General features: G+C 55.3%; 1 protein-coding gene across 1 annotated transcript in view; it reads right to left on the reverse strand.

Moving 5' to 3' along the window:
• The window catches only part of PPP1R37 (protein phosphatase 1 regulatory subunit 37), a 40,789-nt gene that overhangs the window by 2,642 nt on the left and 21,051 nt on the right, over positions 1 to 17,096 (reverse strand). Inside the window, exons 2-8 of the mRNA XM_041744879.1 lie at positions 5,622 to 5,719; positions 3,866 to 3,911; positions 3,494 to 3,594; positions 2,706 to 2,825; positions 2,054 to 2,204; positions 1,809 to 1,964; positions 430 to 542 (exon numbers count right to left, since the gene is read on the reverse strand). Of these exons, the coding sequence (XP_041600813.1) occupies positions 430 to 542; positions 1,809 to 1,964; positions 2,054 to 2,204; positions 2,706 to 2,825; positions 3,494 to 3,594; positions 3,866 to 3,911; positions 5,622 to 5,719 (785 nt within the window). The remainder of the gene's footprint in view (positions 1 to 429; positions 543 to 1,808; positions 1,965 to 2,053; positions 2,205 to 2,705; positions 2,826 to 3,493; positions 3,595 to 3,865; positions 3,912 to 5,621; positions 5,720 to 17,096) is intronic.

Genomic DNA, 17,096 nt, shown 5'->3' on the forward strand with positions numbered 1-17,096 from the left:
TTCTTGTCTGCAGAAGTCACCTGCCCTGTCTTCTCCCCAGCCCGGGCCCTGCCCCTGCCTCATCCCGAGGGCTCAGGGTGCACACCTGGCCGTTGGTAATTCTCAACTTGGACACGAGTCTTTGTGTCCTGTGGGTTTGCTCTAAATACCATGTATTTATGTAAGAAGACTGAAAACTTACTGAAGGCTTCCAAAACATTAACTTTCTACACAAAACCTTTTGTCAAACACTGTACTAGGTTATCACTGCAGATGCAAAAAGACAAGGGAAACGTTGAGAGGCCACTTTTCTGAGGGCAGGGAGGCTGCGGAAGCTGAGGGAGAGAGCAAACAGCACTGAAAAGCTGTTTTCCCGTCCCTAAAGTGCAGGCTGGGCAAGCCTGGGGGACACAGGTGGGCGCCCCCTCCCCTCTCCTGGGCCCGACTCACCAGCGTCATGCCCAGGAAGGCCATGCCTGTGTGTGTGAGCTGGTTGTTCCACAGCACCAGAGTCTCCAGCCCCTTCTTCTGCTCCTTGAGGCCCTCACAGATGTAGGCCAGACCTGCAGGAGACCCATGGGCAAAACCCATCTGTGGTCCAAGTGCTTCTCCAGGGGACAGCAGCGTGAGGGCCACAGTGCCCCCATAAGAGCACAGAATGTTCCAGGGCTTGGCCCTCACGTCGGCCTGCCTGGGCCCAGCACACATGGCTCCCTGGGGCCAGGGCCAGAGCCCATTCCTCTCCTATCTGCCTCAGATTTCTGCTCGAAAGTCACCCAGGTGGAACACACCCCTAGCCGCTCAGCCACCACCGCTGCTTTAGTTTTCTCCAGAGCATATCTCACCATCTGACAGACCTGATATTCTAGTAATTTATGTTGGCAGGATCTCTCCTCAGGACAGAGATTTCTGTCTCGACAGGCCCAGCGCATGCTAGGTGCTCAGTAAACGTGGTGTCTGGGCCCAGCCACCCTTGGGGAAGAGACTGGCCTCGATGCCCTAGGCTGTTCCCCCAGCCCTCTCTTCACACTGAGGCCAGTGAACCAACAGTAAACCAGGAGGAAATGGGAGTTCCCAGCACTAGCTACTTCCTCCCTCCCTATTTACCCTCTAGCTCACCATGGCTTTCCCCCCCAAATATCCAACATCTAGGCTCTCTCTCATTTCAGGGACTTTGCACTTGCTATTTGCACTGCCTGAATTCTTTTCCCAGGCTTATTTATTTATTTTTTAAGATTTATTAAAAAAAAAAAAAAAAGATTTATTTATTTAAGAAAGCAAGCAAGCAGGGTAGGGCAGGGGAGAGGGAAAGAGAATCTTAAGCAGATTCTGTGCTGAGCACAGAGCCTGACGGCTCAATCTCATGACTCTGAGATCACAACCTGAGCCCAAACTGAGTTGGATGCTTAACCAACTATGCCACCCAGGCACCCCTTCCCAGGCTTTTAAAAGGGCTGGTTCCATTCTCGCCCTCCACATTGCCACCCAGAGGTCACCTCCCCACACATTATATAGCCTCTGACTGACCCTTTATTCCAACCACCTTGTTTCCCTTCAGGATACTTTTTCCAGATGGTAATTATTTTAATTATCTGTTCAATATTTCACTTCATCCTGCTGGTCTTCACTAGGCTGTCCTCTCCTCCAGGTCACCCTCCCTGGGCTCCCACAGCCCAGCCCTGCCCTGCCTTCCCTACTGGACCCACGAGGGCAGGGCTGGGATGGTCTTGGCCACTACTGTGTCTCTGGCACCATGGGGCAACTGGCTGGACACACAGTGGGCGCCTGGTGGCTGGAGTGGGGTGTGGGTGGGCAGACCTCTCACACACCTGAGTCCAGCACGTGGTTGTTACGGAGGTCCAGGATCTGCAGGGAAGAGTTGAACTTGAGCAGGTTGCCCAGCTGGGCCGAGTCCTGCAGGCCGTTGAGCTTGTTGTCGGCCAAGTACAGCTCCCGCAGATTCACGTTCATCTTCAGTGCAGTGGCTGGGGGAGTGCCAGGAGAGCGCTATGACTGGCCACGCCCCCAGCAGGAAGCAGGGTGCAGCTCAGCCTCCCCCAGCCCTGGGGCTCACCAAGCAGCATGAGGGGTCGCCCCGACAGGCTGGCATTTTCCAGATGCAGCACCGCCAGGCTGCTGCGGATGCGCAGGGCACGGGCAACGAAGGGTGCTGAGTGGTCCAGCAGGGGTGTGTTTCGGGCATCCAGGTACTGCAGGCAACTTGTCTGGTGGGGCAGGGGTAGGGCTGGGACAGGCTGGCCCCAGCCCTCCCGGTCCCAAGGGATCACCCACCCCATGTTCCAGGGGAACAGCCGGGCCAGGTGGTCCTGCAGCCAAGGCAACCGTGCCTGTGAGCGATGGCGCAGCCTGGGGATCTACAGGTGAGCAGGTGGGGCCCGTGACAGCTGAGCCCCCCGACTCCTGTGTGGCAGATGCCCCACACATGAGTGGAGGGGGCAACCACAGCCACCTCCCAGGGGCAGGTTACGGGCAAGTGAAGGAAAGGTGTTTTGAAGGGAGAAAAGAAGCCAGGTTGGCCTAAGGCAGGGCATCCTTTGGCACTGTTTTCCCATTCTGGAAGCTCGAGACCAACACTCCACAACAGCCCATACTCAAGGGCTAAGGGAAATAGGGCCTAAGGGATAAGTGTCCTGGGAAAGCACCCAGACCCCTCTGCGCCCGAGCCCCTTCTACCCAGGGGAGAGGCACAGGCAAAGGGCGCCCACCTTGCGCATCATGTGGGCAGCAGCCTGCCAGCCCCGGGTGCCAATGTGCTTGTTGAAGGAGATGTTGAGGTGGGTGGCTGACTCGTAGTATTCGATCATGTCGAAGAGGGCCGAGGCACCCTGGGGGCAGAGACAACAGGGTTTCGACTCAGGCTGAGGTAGGCCCAGGAGGCCAGGAGATGGGGGCCAAGCAACTAAGGGGGGGGGCACTGGTGCTGCCCCAGCACCTCTGGGTTCCAGGAACCAAACTTCGCCCTTCCGACTGGAGTCAATCTGCTTTCCCTTACCAGCTACCCCACCCCTAAAAGGAGGCGGACTGACAGGCCCCCCACGTGCCTGGGCCTCAGTTCTCCAGTACCCCACCCCTTGGGCCTCCTGGTGGTCTGAGTCTGGGGAGGTAAGGACACTTGGGTCTAAATGGAGAGGCTGAATTCTGCATGTTTCTCAAACCCTCCTCTGTAAGTGTTGTGATCCCCAGCGGGGGTTCCTGAAGGGGGTTCCTGAAGGGGTTTCCAGTGGTCACACACACCCACCTCCACTAAAGCCCAGATCCCCAAACTCCCTGCCTCTCGGGTGGGTCTATGAGACCCCTTTTCTGGGCCCTGCCCCAGAGGCCCAATATCCCCCACATCCACTCTGGTCACACTGGCTGTCTCCTCATCTTGTCCTTCAGGTGGTCCTGTCCAGCCTCCATCAAAGGGGGCTCTTCTTCCTGCCCTCTTCCCCTAAACCTCAAAGGAGCCAGGGAGCTTGGGGAACAGGTAAGGTTGGTGGCACGGGCTGCTCACATCTTCATCCAGGTTTGTCTGCTCCAGATCCACGACCCTGAATTGCAGCCTCTTGAAGACCTCTTCCAGAGCTTCACAGGTCTTGTAGTCGAGCTTCTCACCTGGGATGAGATGGGGTGCCAGGCATGTCTGAGTGCACTTCTGCGCGTGCTCTCGTGCTCGTGGGGCTGGGTGGACACATGGGCTCCAGGCTGAGGGAGGGAGGGCTCACTGCACCCGCCTCACCGGAGGGAAGGCACCCCCACCCCTCAGGACCCCCCCTGCCCCTGGCTAACTCCTCTTTATGGCAGGACTTGCCAGCCCAGACCCACTTGAGAGAGGTTCTGGCCCTACCCACTCCCCAAGAGTCCCAGCCTCTGTCCAGACACACACCTTTTAGGTCCAGACAGTCGATGCGGTGTCCGAGGTCTGTGAACTCCTGAGAAAAACAAAGTAGTTGGTGATAAAGGCAGGAAGCTTCAGAAGGCTCAGAAGACGGGCTGTACCTCAACAGTGGAGCCAGTGGGGCTCTGATCTGGCTCCATTTCTAGGGCAAGGCAGTGTTCTGGGGTAGGGGTGGCATGCAGGGCCTCACAGAGAAGGGCCATCCTGCACTCACAGGGCCTGGGCCAGGCAGGGGCACAAGCCCTCTGCTGCATCTGAATGAAGTGAGGGAGTGGCATTCCAGGCACAAGGAGCAGCTAGCACAAAGGCTGTGAAGCAGGTGCTAAGGTGGGGAAGGCTAGCAGGCCTGGGGGGGGTGAAGGCCCAGCACGAGGCCCCATACAGCGAGCACTCAGTGAAGAGGACTACGAGGCCCCATACAGTGAGCACTCAGTGAAGAGGACTAAAGGCACCGGTCAGACATCTGCCTGGGCCTCCTGGGCTATGAGCCCAGCCCCACCCCCACTGGGTGCCAGGTTCTGTTCTCTGGAGCCGGTGCTGTGACAAAGCCATGTATAGACAAAAGACTATGGGCGAGCCTTGCCTAAGCTCACTTGCTTGTGAGGGATAGGCTCCATCTGATCCAGTTGGTGGGCTCCAAGGCCCACACTCTCGGCTACCACAGAGTGGCCGTCTTTCCCTGAAGCTGCCAACAGGCCCTCTGGAAACTTCCCCACAGAACCCAGGTTAACCCCAGTGTGCAGAGTTGGGGGGCGAGCATGACTGCTCACAGCAATGCTGTCTGAGGGAGCGACAACCCTGGAAATAAGCAACCTTGGAACATTCTGGAATGACCCCTCCAGAGGGAAGGCACTAGGCAGCCCATAGGAAGGGCAGCCATGGGACAAAGCCAGAGGGGGAACATGCCAAGGGCACAGTAGCAGCCTGATCACATCAGGAGAAATTGCCCTCGTGTCTGTGTACCTCTGGATAGTGAGCTGCCCTCTTACAAACACACAGGCAAGGCCAGAGGATGCAAACCCCAAGTTGTCAACAGTGGGACTCCCAGGAAATGGGGCTTGAGGAAAAAGTGAGACGTGGCTTTTGCTTTTTATGCCTATAGTATTTTAATTAAAAAAAAAAAGAGTATATAGAACATACAGAGACTATAAAGAATAAATGTGCATATGGCTTCTCCCTTAAAGGAAAAGAATTTCTTTGGGGAGGGACAGTTGAAATTCTTACTTTATATAACTGTGCTATTTAAATATTCATGAAAAGCCTGAGTACTTTTACAACTAAACAGAAAATTTTTTTTAAAGATTATTTATTTATTCATGAGAGACAGCGAGAGAGAGAGAGAGAGAGAGAGAGAGAGAGAGAGAGAGGGAGAGACCCAGGCAGAGGGAGAAGCAGGCTCCATGCAGGGAGCCTGATGTGGGACTCGATCCCGGGACTCCAGGATCATGCCCTGGGCCGAAGGCAGGCAGGCACCAAACTGCTGAGCCACCCAGGGATCCCATGAACAGAGGATTTTCAATGATGTATTTACATGGTCCCTGGGCTAGGAGGCCAAGTAGGGCAGCATGCTCTGTGCATCTTTTCCTGCTCAGGGTAGACATCAGAGGCCCAGAGGCTGTCAGGTGGGGGGGCGCAGAGGGAGCAAAGCTTCACCCCAGACTGCCCTGCCCGCCAACGTTGTCCTCCCCACCCCACCCCCCGACCCTGCCCAACTCTTGAGCCCACCTCACCCCTGACTGGGTACCTGGAGCTGCCGGAGGAGCTTGGGGATCTGTCTGCAGTTCAGCTTCTGGCAGGCTTGCTTGTAGGCACCAATGACCTCATCTACGGTCACGTTTTGGGCTGCAGAGACAGAGGACCCAGGCCTATGACTCTCCACAGCCCGGGCCCACTTCACCCCCTCCCAGTCCCAGGCATCTGCCAGGTACCACCTGCCCTGCCCGCTACCCGCACCCCCACCTACACCAAACCTCTGCAAAGGAACAGCCCCTTCCAGTGACCCATTGAGTTCCGCCCTCCCTTCAAGGCCTTTTGCTGCAACTGCTGCCTACAGAGGTGCCCCCAAACAAGTCAGCCCTTCCCTCCACACTTCCCCACAGCTCCTTGAGCAGCTTCACATGAATATCACTAATATGACACAATTTTTTTTCTTGTCAGTTGCCTCCCCTACTAGATGGTGAGGGCAGGGCTGGGTCTCTTGGTCACTATCTTGTCCTAACACTGGCCAGCCCAGGCCAGGCCCAGAGCAGGTGTTCAATTTGTGGGTTTTTGTCTGGATGAGAGAATGAATCTGTACTTTGATGCTATGAGGAAGCTGAGCTCAGAGAGGTGAAGCACCTTGCCCCAGGTCACACAGTCAGTACATGGTAGGGCCTGGGACTGAACTCTGTTCTTAACTGTGATGCACGTGGCCTCTCACTCCCCACTCTTGAAGCCTCCTCAATGGTAAAACATTCCCCGACAGCTACTCGGTGCTGGGTCTCCAGCCTCGGGGACACAGCAGCAGTCGGAGGAGCCCAGGTAACAGAGCAGCAAAGCACAGTGCTGGCCTGGGGCCTGTCATCTTGCTCCAGGCAGCGCTGGCCTTTCTGTGTGCACCGACTTGCCTTCTCTGGATATTCCATAAAAACAGAGAGGAACAGAGTACGTGGCCTTTTGCCGCTAGCTTCTTTCACGAGGAGGCTGAGTTTCAGCCTCTTTACTATGCTGCACAGTAAATGCCTGATGTACACATCTTGTCTCTCTGTTCACTGAATAAGACACTTGTACTGTTTTCAGCCCATGTCTGTGAAATACTGGATTCTAGATTCTGCCCCAGGGCAACCAAGAGAACAGGAAGGAAAGTCCCTGAGGAGTGGGGGGGCAGAGTCAGGATCTGGTGGAGAAAGGGCTCAGGGTCAGCAGAATAGAACGGGCATGGGGGCAGGCATGGGAGTGACAGGGCGGGCAAGGAACAAAGCAGGAAGAGGGCCTCCTGGAGGAGGATCCTCTTAGCCTGCCCTCACCCTGCTGCCATTCCTGGCCTGCCCTTGGGAGCCATCGGGAGCCCCACTCGGAGCTTCCAGGTCAGCATCTCCCAGTGGACTCTTCCCTCCAGCTGCTGCTCTGGCCAGGGGCCGTGCCCCACTGATCGCATCAAGCACTACTGTTTTCTAGGGGAGGAAGGCTGCCTCCTCGAGAGAGAGAGAGAGAGAGAGAGAGAGAGAGAGTTTAGCAGACCCTGCAACTTCATCATCAACAGAAATGACAGGTGCTTCCACATTGCGCAATGGTGACTGCAAATTTTGAATGCTTATTGTTACTCTGAAAATGCTAGTGGTCAGAGCTGCTGCTCTATCCTCATCTCTCATGTGCCAGTGAGGAAGAACACAAACACTAGGTTGCAATTAAAAAAAAATTTTTTTTAGCTAACTGTACTCTAATTGATATCCTTTGTAATTCTATTTTATTTTTTGCCTTTAAAAATCATCATTTCAGGGGCACCTGGGAGGTGCAGTTGGTTAAGCATCCAACTCTTGGTTTTGGCTAGTGATCTCAGGGTCATAAGATCAAGCCCCGCGTCTGGCTCCATGCTCAGTGCGGAGTCTGCTTGGGAATCTCTCTCCCTCTGTCTCTCCCTAAGAAATAAATCAATCTTTAAAAATAAATAAATAAAATCTTAAAAAGATATTGTCACTCCAAGGGGCACCTGGCTGACTCAGCTGGTAGAGCAAGCAACTCTTGATCTCAGCGTGGTGAGTTCAAGCCCCATGTTGAACACAGAGCTTACTTAAAAGAAAAAACAAAACCATCAATCTGAGAAGGGGTACACAGGCTTTATCACGTGCTCCCCTGGATAAACTCACTTCAAGAAAGGTCCCTAGACCAAGGGTGTGTTGGCCTGGTCACATCAGATGAGAATGAAGGCAGGACTGGGCACACGGGTCAACATTAGCAGTTCTCAGCATCCTAGAGAGCCTATAGGAAGTAAGAATCCTAAGCAAGCTTTCAAGCTGCAATCAATTCTTTAGGTGTTCAACTGTCATCCCTTCTTCCAGGAGCTCTCCCTCACTGTCCAGGCTCCCAAATTCACCTGAGACCCACCGTCCCAGCCTTGCCCTCTGGGTGGGTCTTTGTTCTGAGGAGTCTCCTGGTAAGCTTGAAGCCAAGGGTCTCTAACCTGGCCAGCTCCACACCAGCCACAGCTGCCATCTGGCCACCCCTTCATCTAGGCATCTGTGGGGTTTGCAAGCAGCACAGCCTCACACAAGGTAACGGCCAGAGCTCACAGAGGTGGCATCCGCCCAGTCATTTACAGGAGGGGAAACAGAGCAGGGGCCAGGGGGAGTGGACATATTCCCAGAAGCGGGAGAACCCCCAAGGCCCAGAGTGATTTAGCGACCCCTGGTGACAGGAATAACAACTGCAGCTTGTCACTCTGATTAACTGACACACTTTGGAAAGGTGATAGCACTGGGGTATTACTATAGGCACAAGAGCGGGGATGGGGAGTAGTGGGGAGGTGGGGGTGGGCTCAGCCAGTCCATGGCAGCCTGAGGGCACCCCCACCCCACCTCGATTAGCCCAACAGCACCACCAGCATGGCCCAAGGCCTGGCGCAGCACCAGCAGGGAGACTGGAGAGCGTCAGGTGGCTCGGGAGTGACTGCTGAGAAATCATTATGTATGCGGGCTTCATACATAACAAGGAACTACCACATCGCTTGGAAATGAGATGAAAGGTATCCAAGTAAAACAAAAATGAACCAATTTAAGAAAGAGCGGCAAGGAAACGGCAGTACAGGTGGTCCAGAGAAACACCGTGTGGCATTCAGACAGCACTCACACTGTGCCAGGCACCGTGCCAGGCTCTTCATAAGCTAGCAGAACCCCAGGCCTGGCCCCTCCACACATCTGTTCATTTATGATGCTGTGGCCAAATGGTCAAGGGGAGAACACAGTGAAGGTTTGAGGTCTGTGGACTGAGAGAGACAAAGCTCCCCAGACCTAGTGTGGGGACTCCAGCCTAGGCTCATCTGCACATACCCCCATTCCCAGGGCTTCCACAGCCTTAAGGAACCCACACAGGCATAACTACTGCCCCCTGCAGCACAAAGGAGGGTGCTAGTCAATGAGCAGCTCACCTAGCTGGCCTGTAGCAGCTGCCAGGCCCACCCTAGAGGCTATTGAGGCCCTGAGGTGCTGGACCTGGGGGAGTCACTGGGGGCTGGTGGGTGTGGCAGGGCGGCAGAGTGAAGGCACAGCTGCTGTCTGAAGTGACCAGGGCCTGAATCCTTGTTGCCAGGGTGCTTAGGATTGGATCCTGACTCCTAATTTAAAACTCTGACGTTGAGCAAAGCAATTTCACCTGTCCCTCAATTGCCTTATCCTTAAAATTGGGTGAGGGTGACTAACTCCTTGGCTACCTATGAAGATTGAATTAATAGGACTTCCTCCCCCAGACTAGCGCTTAGCACACTCATGAGTGCACACGAACCACCACCCATCACGGCCATGTTTTCTACCCCCAGAAGAGGCGTGCAAACACCTGTCCATGGTTGGCGAGGCCGGGTGGACACGGGTGTGTGGGAACTGGAGGACATGCATGCGTGTGTGCATGCACGTGTCTCAGGTCAGGGCTCAAATGTGTTCCTTCAACCTCCAAGTCTGATGACCTTAAGGTCCCACTCAAGCTCAGTCCTTGACCTGGTAAGGCTGTGATCAACCATCGTGACTACCTCCCCCCTCTGAAACGGACATCTGCGGTGGTCTCAGGATATGAGGATGCTAAGTAGCTGCTTGGTGCCAGGTCTGACTGGGCAGGAGGCACAAGTGGAGAAAGAGGATGCGGATGATGGGCGCCACTTCCCAATATGGGGAACTCACACTGTGGGAGGCACGATGCCGAGTACTTTCTAGGCACAGGTTCTCTTAGCCAGCTCGGAGATCCAAGGCTGGCAGAGTTATGACTCCATTTTCTAATAAGGGGAGGCCAGCTTAGAGAGGGCAAGTCATTTGTGCAAGGTCCCAGAGCCAGGAGTGGAGGGACTGGAACACACAGCCAGGTCTGCATTGGTCTGACAGTGGAGCATGGTTTCTAGTACTACTTTGGCCCAAGGAGGAAGGGACCAGGGGCAGAGGCAGGCTGTGGGGACCCCCAGACTCTGGGCGGGGCAAAGAATGAGCTCTGGGGAGGGATGCTGCTGCATAGCAGTGGGTGGGCAGGATGTCCTGCAGGGATGAGACTCCGCAGTGTGCCCCAGCAGCTCATGCCAGTGGCCCAGGAAGAGGCTGTGGGGCACAGAGAGCCTGCCTCCCCCTCCCAGCTCTATGGCTCTCACAAAGGGAAGGAGGGAAATCTGATGCCGGGAATCAGGTGACAGGCAGAGGGACATCTGTCTCTGGTCCCTGGCTCTTGCCTGCACATAGGTATAGAGCCCCCCATGAGATGCAAGAACAGGCTGGGCACCAGCGGATGGCAATGGCTCAGGCCATCCCTGCCAGCTGGAAGCTGGTGGGAGAGATAAGACATAGTCATCCAAGTGGTAGTCAAAAACTAGGAAGCTACAGTGTAGGGGGAGAGGGAAGTAGGGGAGAGGGGAGTAGGGGCCCAGGTTTCACCATTGGGGCTTCACACGGACAAGACAGATACAAAGATGGCAGTGTGTGATCCCTGGGTGGCTCAGCAGTTTAGTGCCTGCCTTCGGCCCCAGGGCGTGATCCTGGAGTCCCAGGATTGAGTCCCGTATCGGGCTCCTTGCATGGAGCCTGCTTCTCTCTCTGCCTCTCTCTTTCTCTGTGTCTCTCATGAATAAATAAATAAAATGTTTTGTTTAAAAAAAAAAAAAAGATGGCAGTGAGCAGCAGCCCCTGGGAGGGGCAGGTATAACAGGGTGGGAGCAGGCCCAGCGGGACCCAGGGCACCAGGAGGTAGTGTCTGAGAGGGGAGAGGTGGGAAGTGAGGACTCTGCCCTCTGTATGAGACAGGAGCCACCAGAGCTGGGCAGAGGGCAGTGACAGGAGCTACGCCAGGTCTGGGGAGGATGCTATTCTGTAGGAATGAGGTCTCTCAGAGACCTGGTGGGGAGTCCACTGCATCCCCTAACAAGGTGTCTGTCAGGATGGGTACGCCAGAGGACACAAGTGAGGTTTAAGAGCATGGGGCAGCCCAGGGCCAGGGGCCTGAGTTCTAGTCCCCTTCCTAATCCCCCCGCCCCCCATTAGCTAACAGCACATACCCTGACCTCCCAGGGCCTGTCTGCAGCATCAGCGGAGCCCACCTTGGAAGGCTGCCTGCCATGCTCCTCCTACCCCATGAGGGAGGGGCACAATCATATCCATCCACTTGACAGACAGGAAACCAAGAATCTCGTGGCCCCAGCAGGACAGCATCTCTGTGCAGGACCCAGGAACCCAGGAACTGGACTTTTGGGGCTCTTTCCTGCATGACTCCCCAGTCTTTGGTGCTCCCACAACTTGACATCTATAGAACATCAAGCCGCTTGGGCTCATGCCTTCGTGGCAGAAGGCTAGCTCAGAGGGGACTAGGCTGGTGTTCAAGGCACAGGGAGACCCTACCAACCCACGGCAGCACTGTGGGTGCGGAAAGACAGACCCTTTGTCAGACACACAACCCATCCTCACAGGGAGTGCAGCCTTGGCCTCCAAGCCTGCCAAAGTGCCCAATGGCCTACCTTCCCCGACCACCCTCCCGGCACCAACCCAGGCCCCTAGTGGGACCATCCATGTATCTCCACTCCCCACTGTCTTCCCCAAAGGGTCCAGGAGTGGCCGGTGGCTGGTCCACAGTCCCTGCCACCGTGACTGGCTGAGGCTGAGCTTTATAGAACCAGTCGCAGCCAGTCACAGGGCCTGTGCTGGAACTGTCAAGAGAGAGCCCTCCTCTGCAGGGGTGGCCCTGAGGCTGTTTCTCACTTCTGGAGCTGCTGGTGGCCATCCTGGCACCCACCAGGAGAGGGCCTCATAAGCCAACTCAGAGGAAAGGTAAGCTCAGATGTCTTGAGACCCTGGACCCAGCCAGGCCTAAAGCCTGACTATTCAGGACTCCTCAGGTCCATGCCAACAGATTCTCCCTGTTTCCTTCAGCCCTCCAGAGTTCGGCTTCTAACCTGGGAGGATTCCAACCTGGGTGCCACCTTGCCTTTCATTCAGCAAATATCTCCCAAGGCCCACCACACACCAAGCTCTGTGCTGAAGTGGGAAGATGCGGATGGCTCTGATCTGGCCCCCACCCTCTGGGGGGCTCTTGCTGGGGGATGGGGGCAGGTATGCCCTAGGAGGATGACACAAACACCCCAGAGTGAGCTAAGACACCTTAATGAGCAGGGAGCTAGTTCAGAGGCCCCTTTTAAGCCTTGTCCATGGCCCTTTCCTTCCCCCTGGGCACGGTACTCTAGCCACACCAACTCTTCTCTCCCTGAAGGCTCAGTGTTTTCATACCGTCCCTCCCCTCTTGCAGGTAACTCTCAGTGCAGATGTCACCTCCTCCAGCAAGCCCTCCCTGACCCGCAGGCTGAGGAGAAGGCCCTCCCTAGAGCCTTCTCTAGGCTCCCCCATCTCAGGCGCATTCTGAGTTGTCACCATCTGGAAACAGGCCTGGGGGAGTGTGGTCCAGGCTGTGCCCGCAACACTGCCCTGTGTGGGGGTCAGGCGCAGAGAAGGTACCAAGACAGGGGTTGGGAGTGACAGATGAGAAGAGCTCACGCCTGGCTGCTGTCCTAGGCCTCAAAGTGGATAGGGTGCTCTGAGCAGGAGGGGCCCACCTGTTCTGTGGGGAGAGACTACTGTGGAGGCCTGGACGAGGGCCTCGTGAACCAGGAAGCTGGAGGGAGGGGAGGGTGCCAGGGCCTAGGCCCTGCCAGCAACTACTCAGTTTGTGACAGAGCGCTCCTCGCACAGAAGGGCAGGCCTGGCTCCTTCGTTCAGCCGCTTCCCCACCAGGCGCTCTGCCAGACGCTGTGCTTGGAGCTGTTCATCCTCGTCATAATCCTGCAGCACGGAGAGCTCCAGCCCACCACCCACCACACCACACTGAGGACGAGGCCTCTCGTGATGCTACACGCTCTCCTAAGGTCACAAAGCAGGGAAGAGGCAGACGGATGGTTAAAGGTAGTACTGTCCCTGTCCTACCTGGGTGCCCTGAGGTCCTTAGGCTCTCAGCTTCCGGCTGGACTGACGAGGTCGGGGGCCTAGAAATGCAGCCTGCTCTAATATCACAACAGGGAGGCTGCCAGAAGGACTGGTCTTTCCCTTCAGGGTTGCCGGGATCTGGAGAGCCAGTAGTGGCCCTTAGCAGAGCCACCCACCCTCTGGGTGGGTGCCTGTGGAGACTGGAGTGGCTGCAGTGGCTGGGCATGAGATGCACAGGTGCAGGGCCAGCCTGGTGTGCTCTCGTCCCCAGGACAGTCCTCCCCTCCCGCCCATAAACAGCTACTGATCACCCCTGGCCCTGTCCCAGAGCCTGCCCACATGGTCAGGGAGACAATGCCGGAAGCAATCACAGAGCAGGGAGGTTGGGCAGACTGGGATCTGCTGGAAGCAAACATCTAGAAAAGTCTCAGAGAGAAGGACCTGAAGAATGAGACAGCAGAGAGAAAGGCATCCTGAGCAGAGGGAACTTTGTGAACAGGTACTGGCATGAAGACTGTGCAACACATCTGGGCAGTGAGTCACATGATCAAGAGGGCCTAGGGTGTGTGAAAGGAGGTGGGGGGCACCCATGGAGCGTCTCAGTCATCAAGCATGGGATAGGGGTGTCATCCTAGAGGTGTGGGTGGCAAAGCCTACACACAGAAGAGGCAGGAGAGCAGAACTGGCCCCATAGTCAAGGTCCTCACTGAATCTTTGTCAGTGACAGAGCCATTTGCTCACAAGGCCTCAGGACCTTTGCACCTGCTGTCCAGAGTGCCCTTCCACCTTGTATCTCCATGGCTCACTCCTTCCCTGCCTGCCTTAGGGTCTCTGCTCTAAAGTCATCTCCTCAGAGGCCTTCCCTGACCACCTTATGTAGACAGTCCCCTTTGTCACTGTTCATCCCTATATCTTGCTTCATTCTCTGTGTAGCACTTCTTATGGCCTCAAGCTCTATCCTCCATTTGTTTGCTTATGCAACAATGAGGAGAAAGGTTTGTTCACTTGTTGCTGCTTTGTTCACTTTAGTATCTCCAGAAGGGTATGCACTGGGCACACTACACATATCCTGCTGGAACAAATGAAAGAGGGTCGGGGGACGAGCGGGTCTCTTGAGTCAGGAGGACAGGTGTCTGAGTCCCCAGTTCCACCCAGGTTAGCTGGATCGACTCAGGGAAGGCTCCCTCTCTCTTAGGCACTCCACATACATGTGGTGAGGATGTAGCGCTGATGAGGTGAAGAGCTCATGGATGGGCATACTCAGCTGAGGGCCGATCAGGGCAAATGCCCGTCAAGCACCTTCATCAGGCATCTAGTCCTTTCTTGCACTCCTGAAATACCACACACATCCCTCCCACAGCCTGGGCTGTCCCAAAGGAGGGGCAGGAGGGGCAGAGCAACGAATGCAAAGTCTCCTGGGATCTGACACAGGGAGGAGACAGAGGGCAACTCCAAAGCTTTCTGGGCCCCATGTGCCTGAGGCCCCACCATGTCTGCAGACAAAGAGTTGTGTGCCAGTCCCCTCAGGGCCAGGCATCTTACGCTGCCCACGTGCAGAGCTTCCTTGTTCCCACCTCCATGGCCCCACTCACACCCCTCTGGGCACACAGGCAGTCTGAGGAGCCTCTCTGGTGCTGTGAGGAGCCATCATCTTGCTCCTATTCCCAGACTGATTTATAAGCCTGATCTTGTTTATGCCTCCCAATAGCTCTGGGAAGCCTTCTGAAAGAGGTCTGGGGGTGGGAAGTGACAGGCCCAAGGACACTTTTCCAGCTAAAAGCAAAGGGAAGGTCTGGCCCTCATTGGCTGGTCTCCACCTCTGCCTTCCTGACCACCAGGCTGGCCTGTCAGGTGGGGGGCCCTTGGCTGTGGGCAATTACCTACTTCTCCATGCCAGCCACTAGGACGGCCTCTTTCAGTCTGTTCCACAAAGCAGAAAACTGAGTCTTAAAATTCTTGAACATTCAGTGATCTCAAAACAAGGGAAGATACAATGAAGGGAAAAAAGTACATCAACACCATTTTTCGCCTCCCAGATAGGCCAACACCCACACGCAGGACAGCATGTACTGGTGACACTGGGAAGCAGGCATGCCCTCAAGTGGCTGGTCAGTGTGCCAATCGGAGCAAGCCCTTCCACAGGCAACCTGGCAATACCAGTCAGAACTCCAAAATCGAAATGCAGATACCCTTTGATCCAGCCGTTCCACCCTTGGAGATTCAGCCTACAGATACACTGGCAAAGGTGCAAAGTTATATGGCTATCAGGTGATTCACTGCAGCAGCAGCATCTGTGCCTGCAGAACGAGACCTGACAGCACTACCTATCACCAGGGGAGCAGGTGATAAAGGCCCAGTCCACTCAGGCACCAGAACTCTCTGCGGCCATACAGAATGAGGACACTTGCTCTGAACCAACAGGGAACAAGAGCCAAGATACATTCAGTGAAACAAAGCTAGGTGCAGAACAGTGTGCTTGTGAATGCTACCTTTTATGAAATAAGAGAAAATAAAACTCTGCGCTCATTGTTAAAGAACAAACTAACACAGGGGCGCCTGGCTGGCTCAGTCAGTGGAGCATGAGACTCTTGATCTCGGAGTTGTGAGTTAAAGCCCCATGTTGGATACAGTGGTTACTTAAAAAATCAAAAACAAAAACAAAACTAACACACAGATGGAGCAGCAAGTGAAGCAGTTCAGGAATCGGGGAATGAAGGCACTCTGCCCCTTCACCAGGCCTCCTGGCTGCCCCTGAAGCTTCAATAAAAAGTTAAATGCGCCCCTGCCCATATCAGTTACAAGCTCTGACACTCTGGGCTTTGAAGCCACTGCCCCTGGGGGATGACCCCCTATCCTGCCAGGCTGGGAGCTCCCTCCAGGACCCATAGAATAGCACACTAGAGAGGACTCTGGGGGACAGCCACTGGGTACAAGGAGGTCTGGACATAGAGTGGGGCAAGGACATGGCCCAGACAGAGGGAAGGAGAGCAGCTGCCTCTGCCACTGGGCAGAGGGCCAGGTCAGGCTTCTAGCGGCTCCACCTATTTGGAAAAAATTCTGCCTGTGACTCCCCAGGAAACACAATGGCACACTGGTCATGAGCACTTCTTCCCATTCAAGCTTCCTCCATCCTCATCAGCCTTTTGGTAACTAAGAGGGAGCAGGGGAGAATGCAGGTCACGCTTCAGCTCAGAACAGCGCCTTCCCCAGCAGAGTGCACCCTTCCACTGACACATGCTCCCCGAGTCTAGGGACACCAAGAGTCCCTGTACTAAATGCCTGCGAATGAATGAATGTGAAGACCCGCTCTGTGGGCAGAGCAAAGTCTCTCTTCCCTTCTCCCCAGGAACCTCTAGATGGAAGGCAGGACACCCCCAAATGCACTGGATGGGAGATGGCCTCAGCTTGTGGGTGAGAAGCATTCTTCCCTGCCCCCTCCTGGGAGGGAAGTGGTGGCAAAGCCTCCCTGCTGCCTGCCCTGCTGGGAACCTGCATATAGCAGGCCAGTGTGGGGGCGGGGGTGGGGGGGGTGGGCAGAGGCAGGCTGGGCTGGGCTTGTACAAGCAGCCAGAAAGGGGCAGGGCTGTGGGAGCACCTGCCCACTCCGGTGAAGGGCACAGATGGCAGATGCCATGGACCTGCCCCACTCCACCCCCTCCCATCCTGACCTTCCAAGCTACTTGGCCCAACTGAATGAAGATCCTGTTACAGAAACACGTGAGATGAGAGGATGCCTACAGCTTTCCGAGTCTCCTGGGGCAGAGGAAGGAGACAGATCACAAGACTTACCTCAGGCCCCCTACAGCGTCTCACACACAGCAGGAGCTTAATATGGCCAGTGGTGTTCTTAGATGAAGTGGGAGGTCAAGGCCCCAGTGCCAGGGTCCCCAGGAGCACCAGACACACTAAACACCCATATCCCAGCTGTAGGACAGGCAACTTTTTACTTCTAAATTATGATCACAAACTATAGCCAACACTTATGTAGCATTTTGCATAGGTTACTTCCTTTACTGCTTTCAACAACCCCAGGGGTAGATTATCCCTATTTTTCAAATGGGAAGCTGAGGCAGGAGAAAACTAAGAAGGCT

The sequence above is a fragment of the Vulpes lagopus genome, chromosome 2 (genome assembly GCF_018345385.1).
Source record: "Vulpes lagopus strain Blue_001 chromosome 2, ASM1834538v1, whole genome shotgun sequence".
Classification (NCBI taxonomy): domain Eukaryota; kingdom Metazoa; phylum Chordata; class Mammalia; order Carnivora; family Canidae; genus Vulpes; species Vulpes lagopus.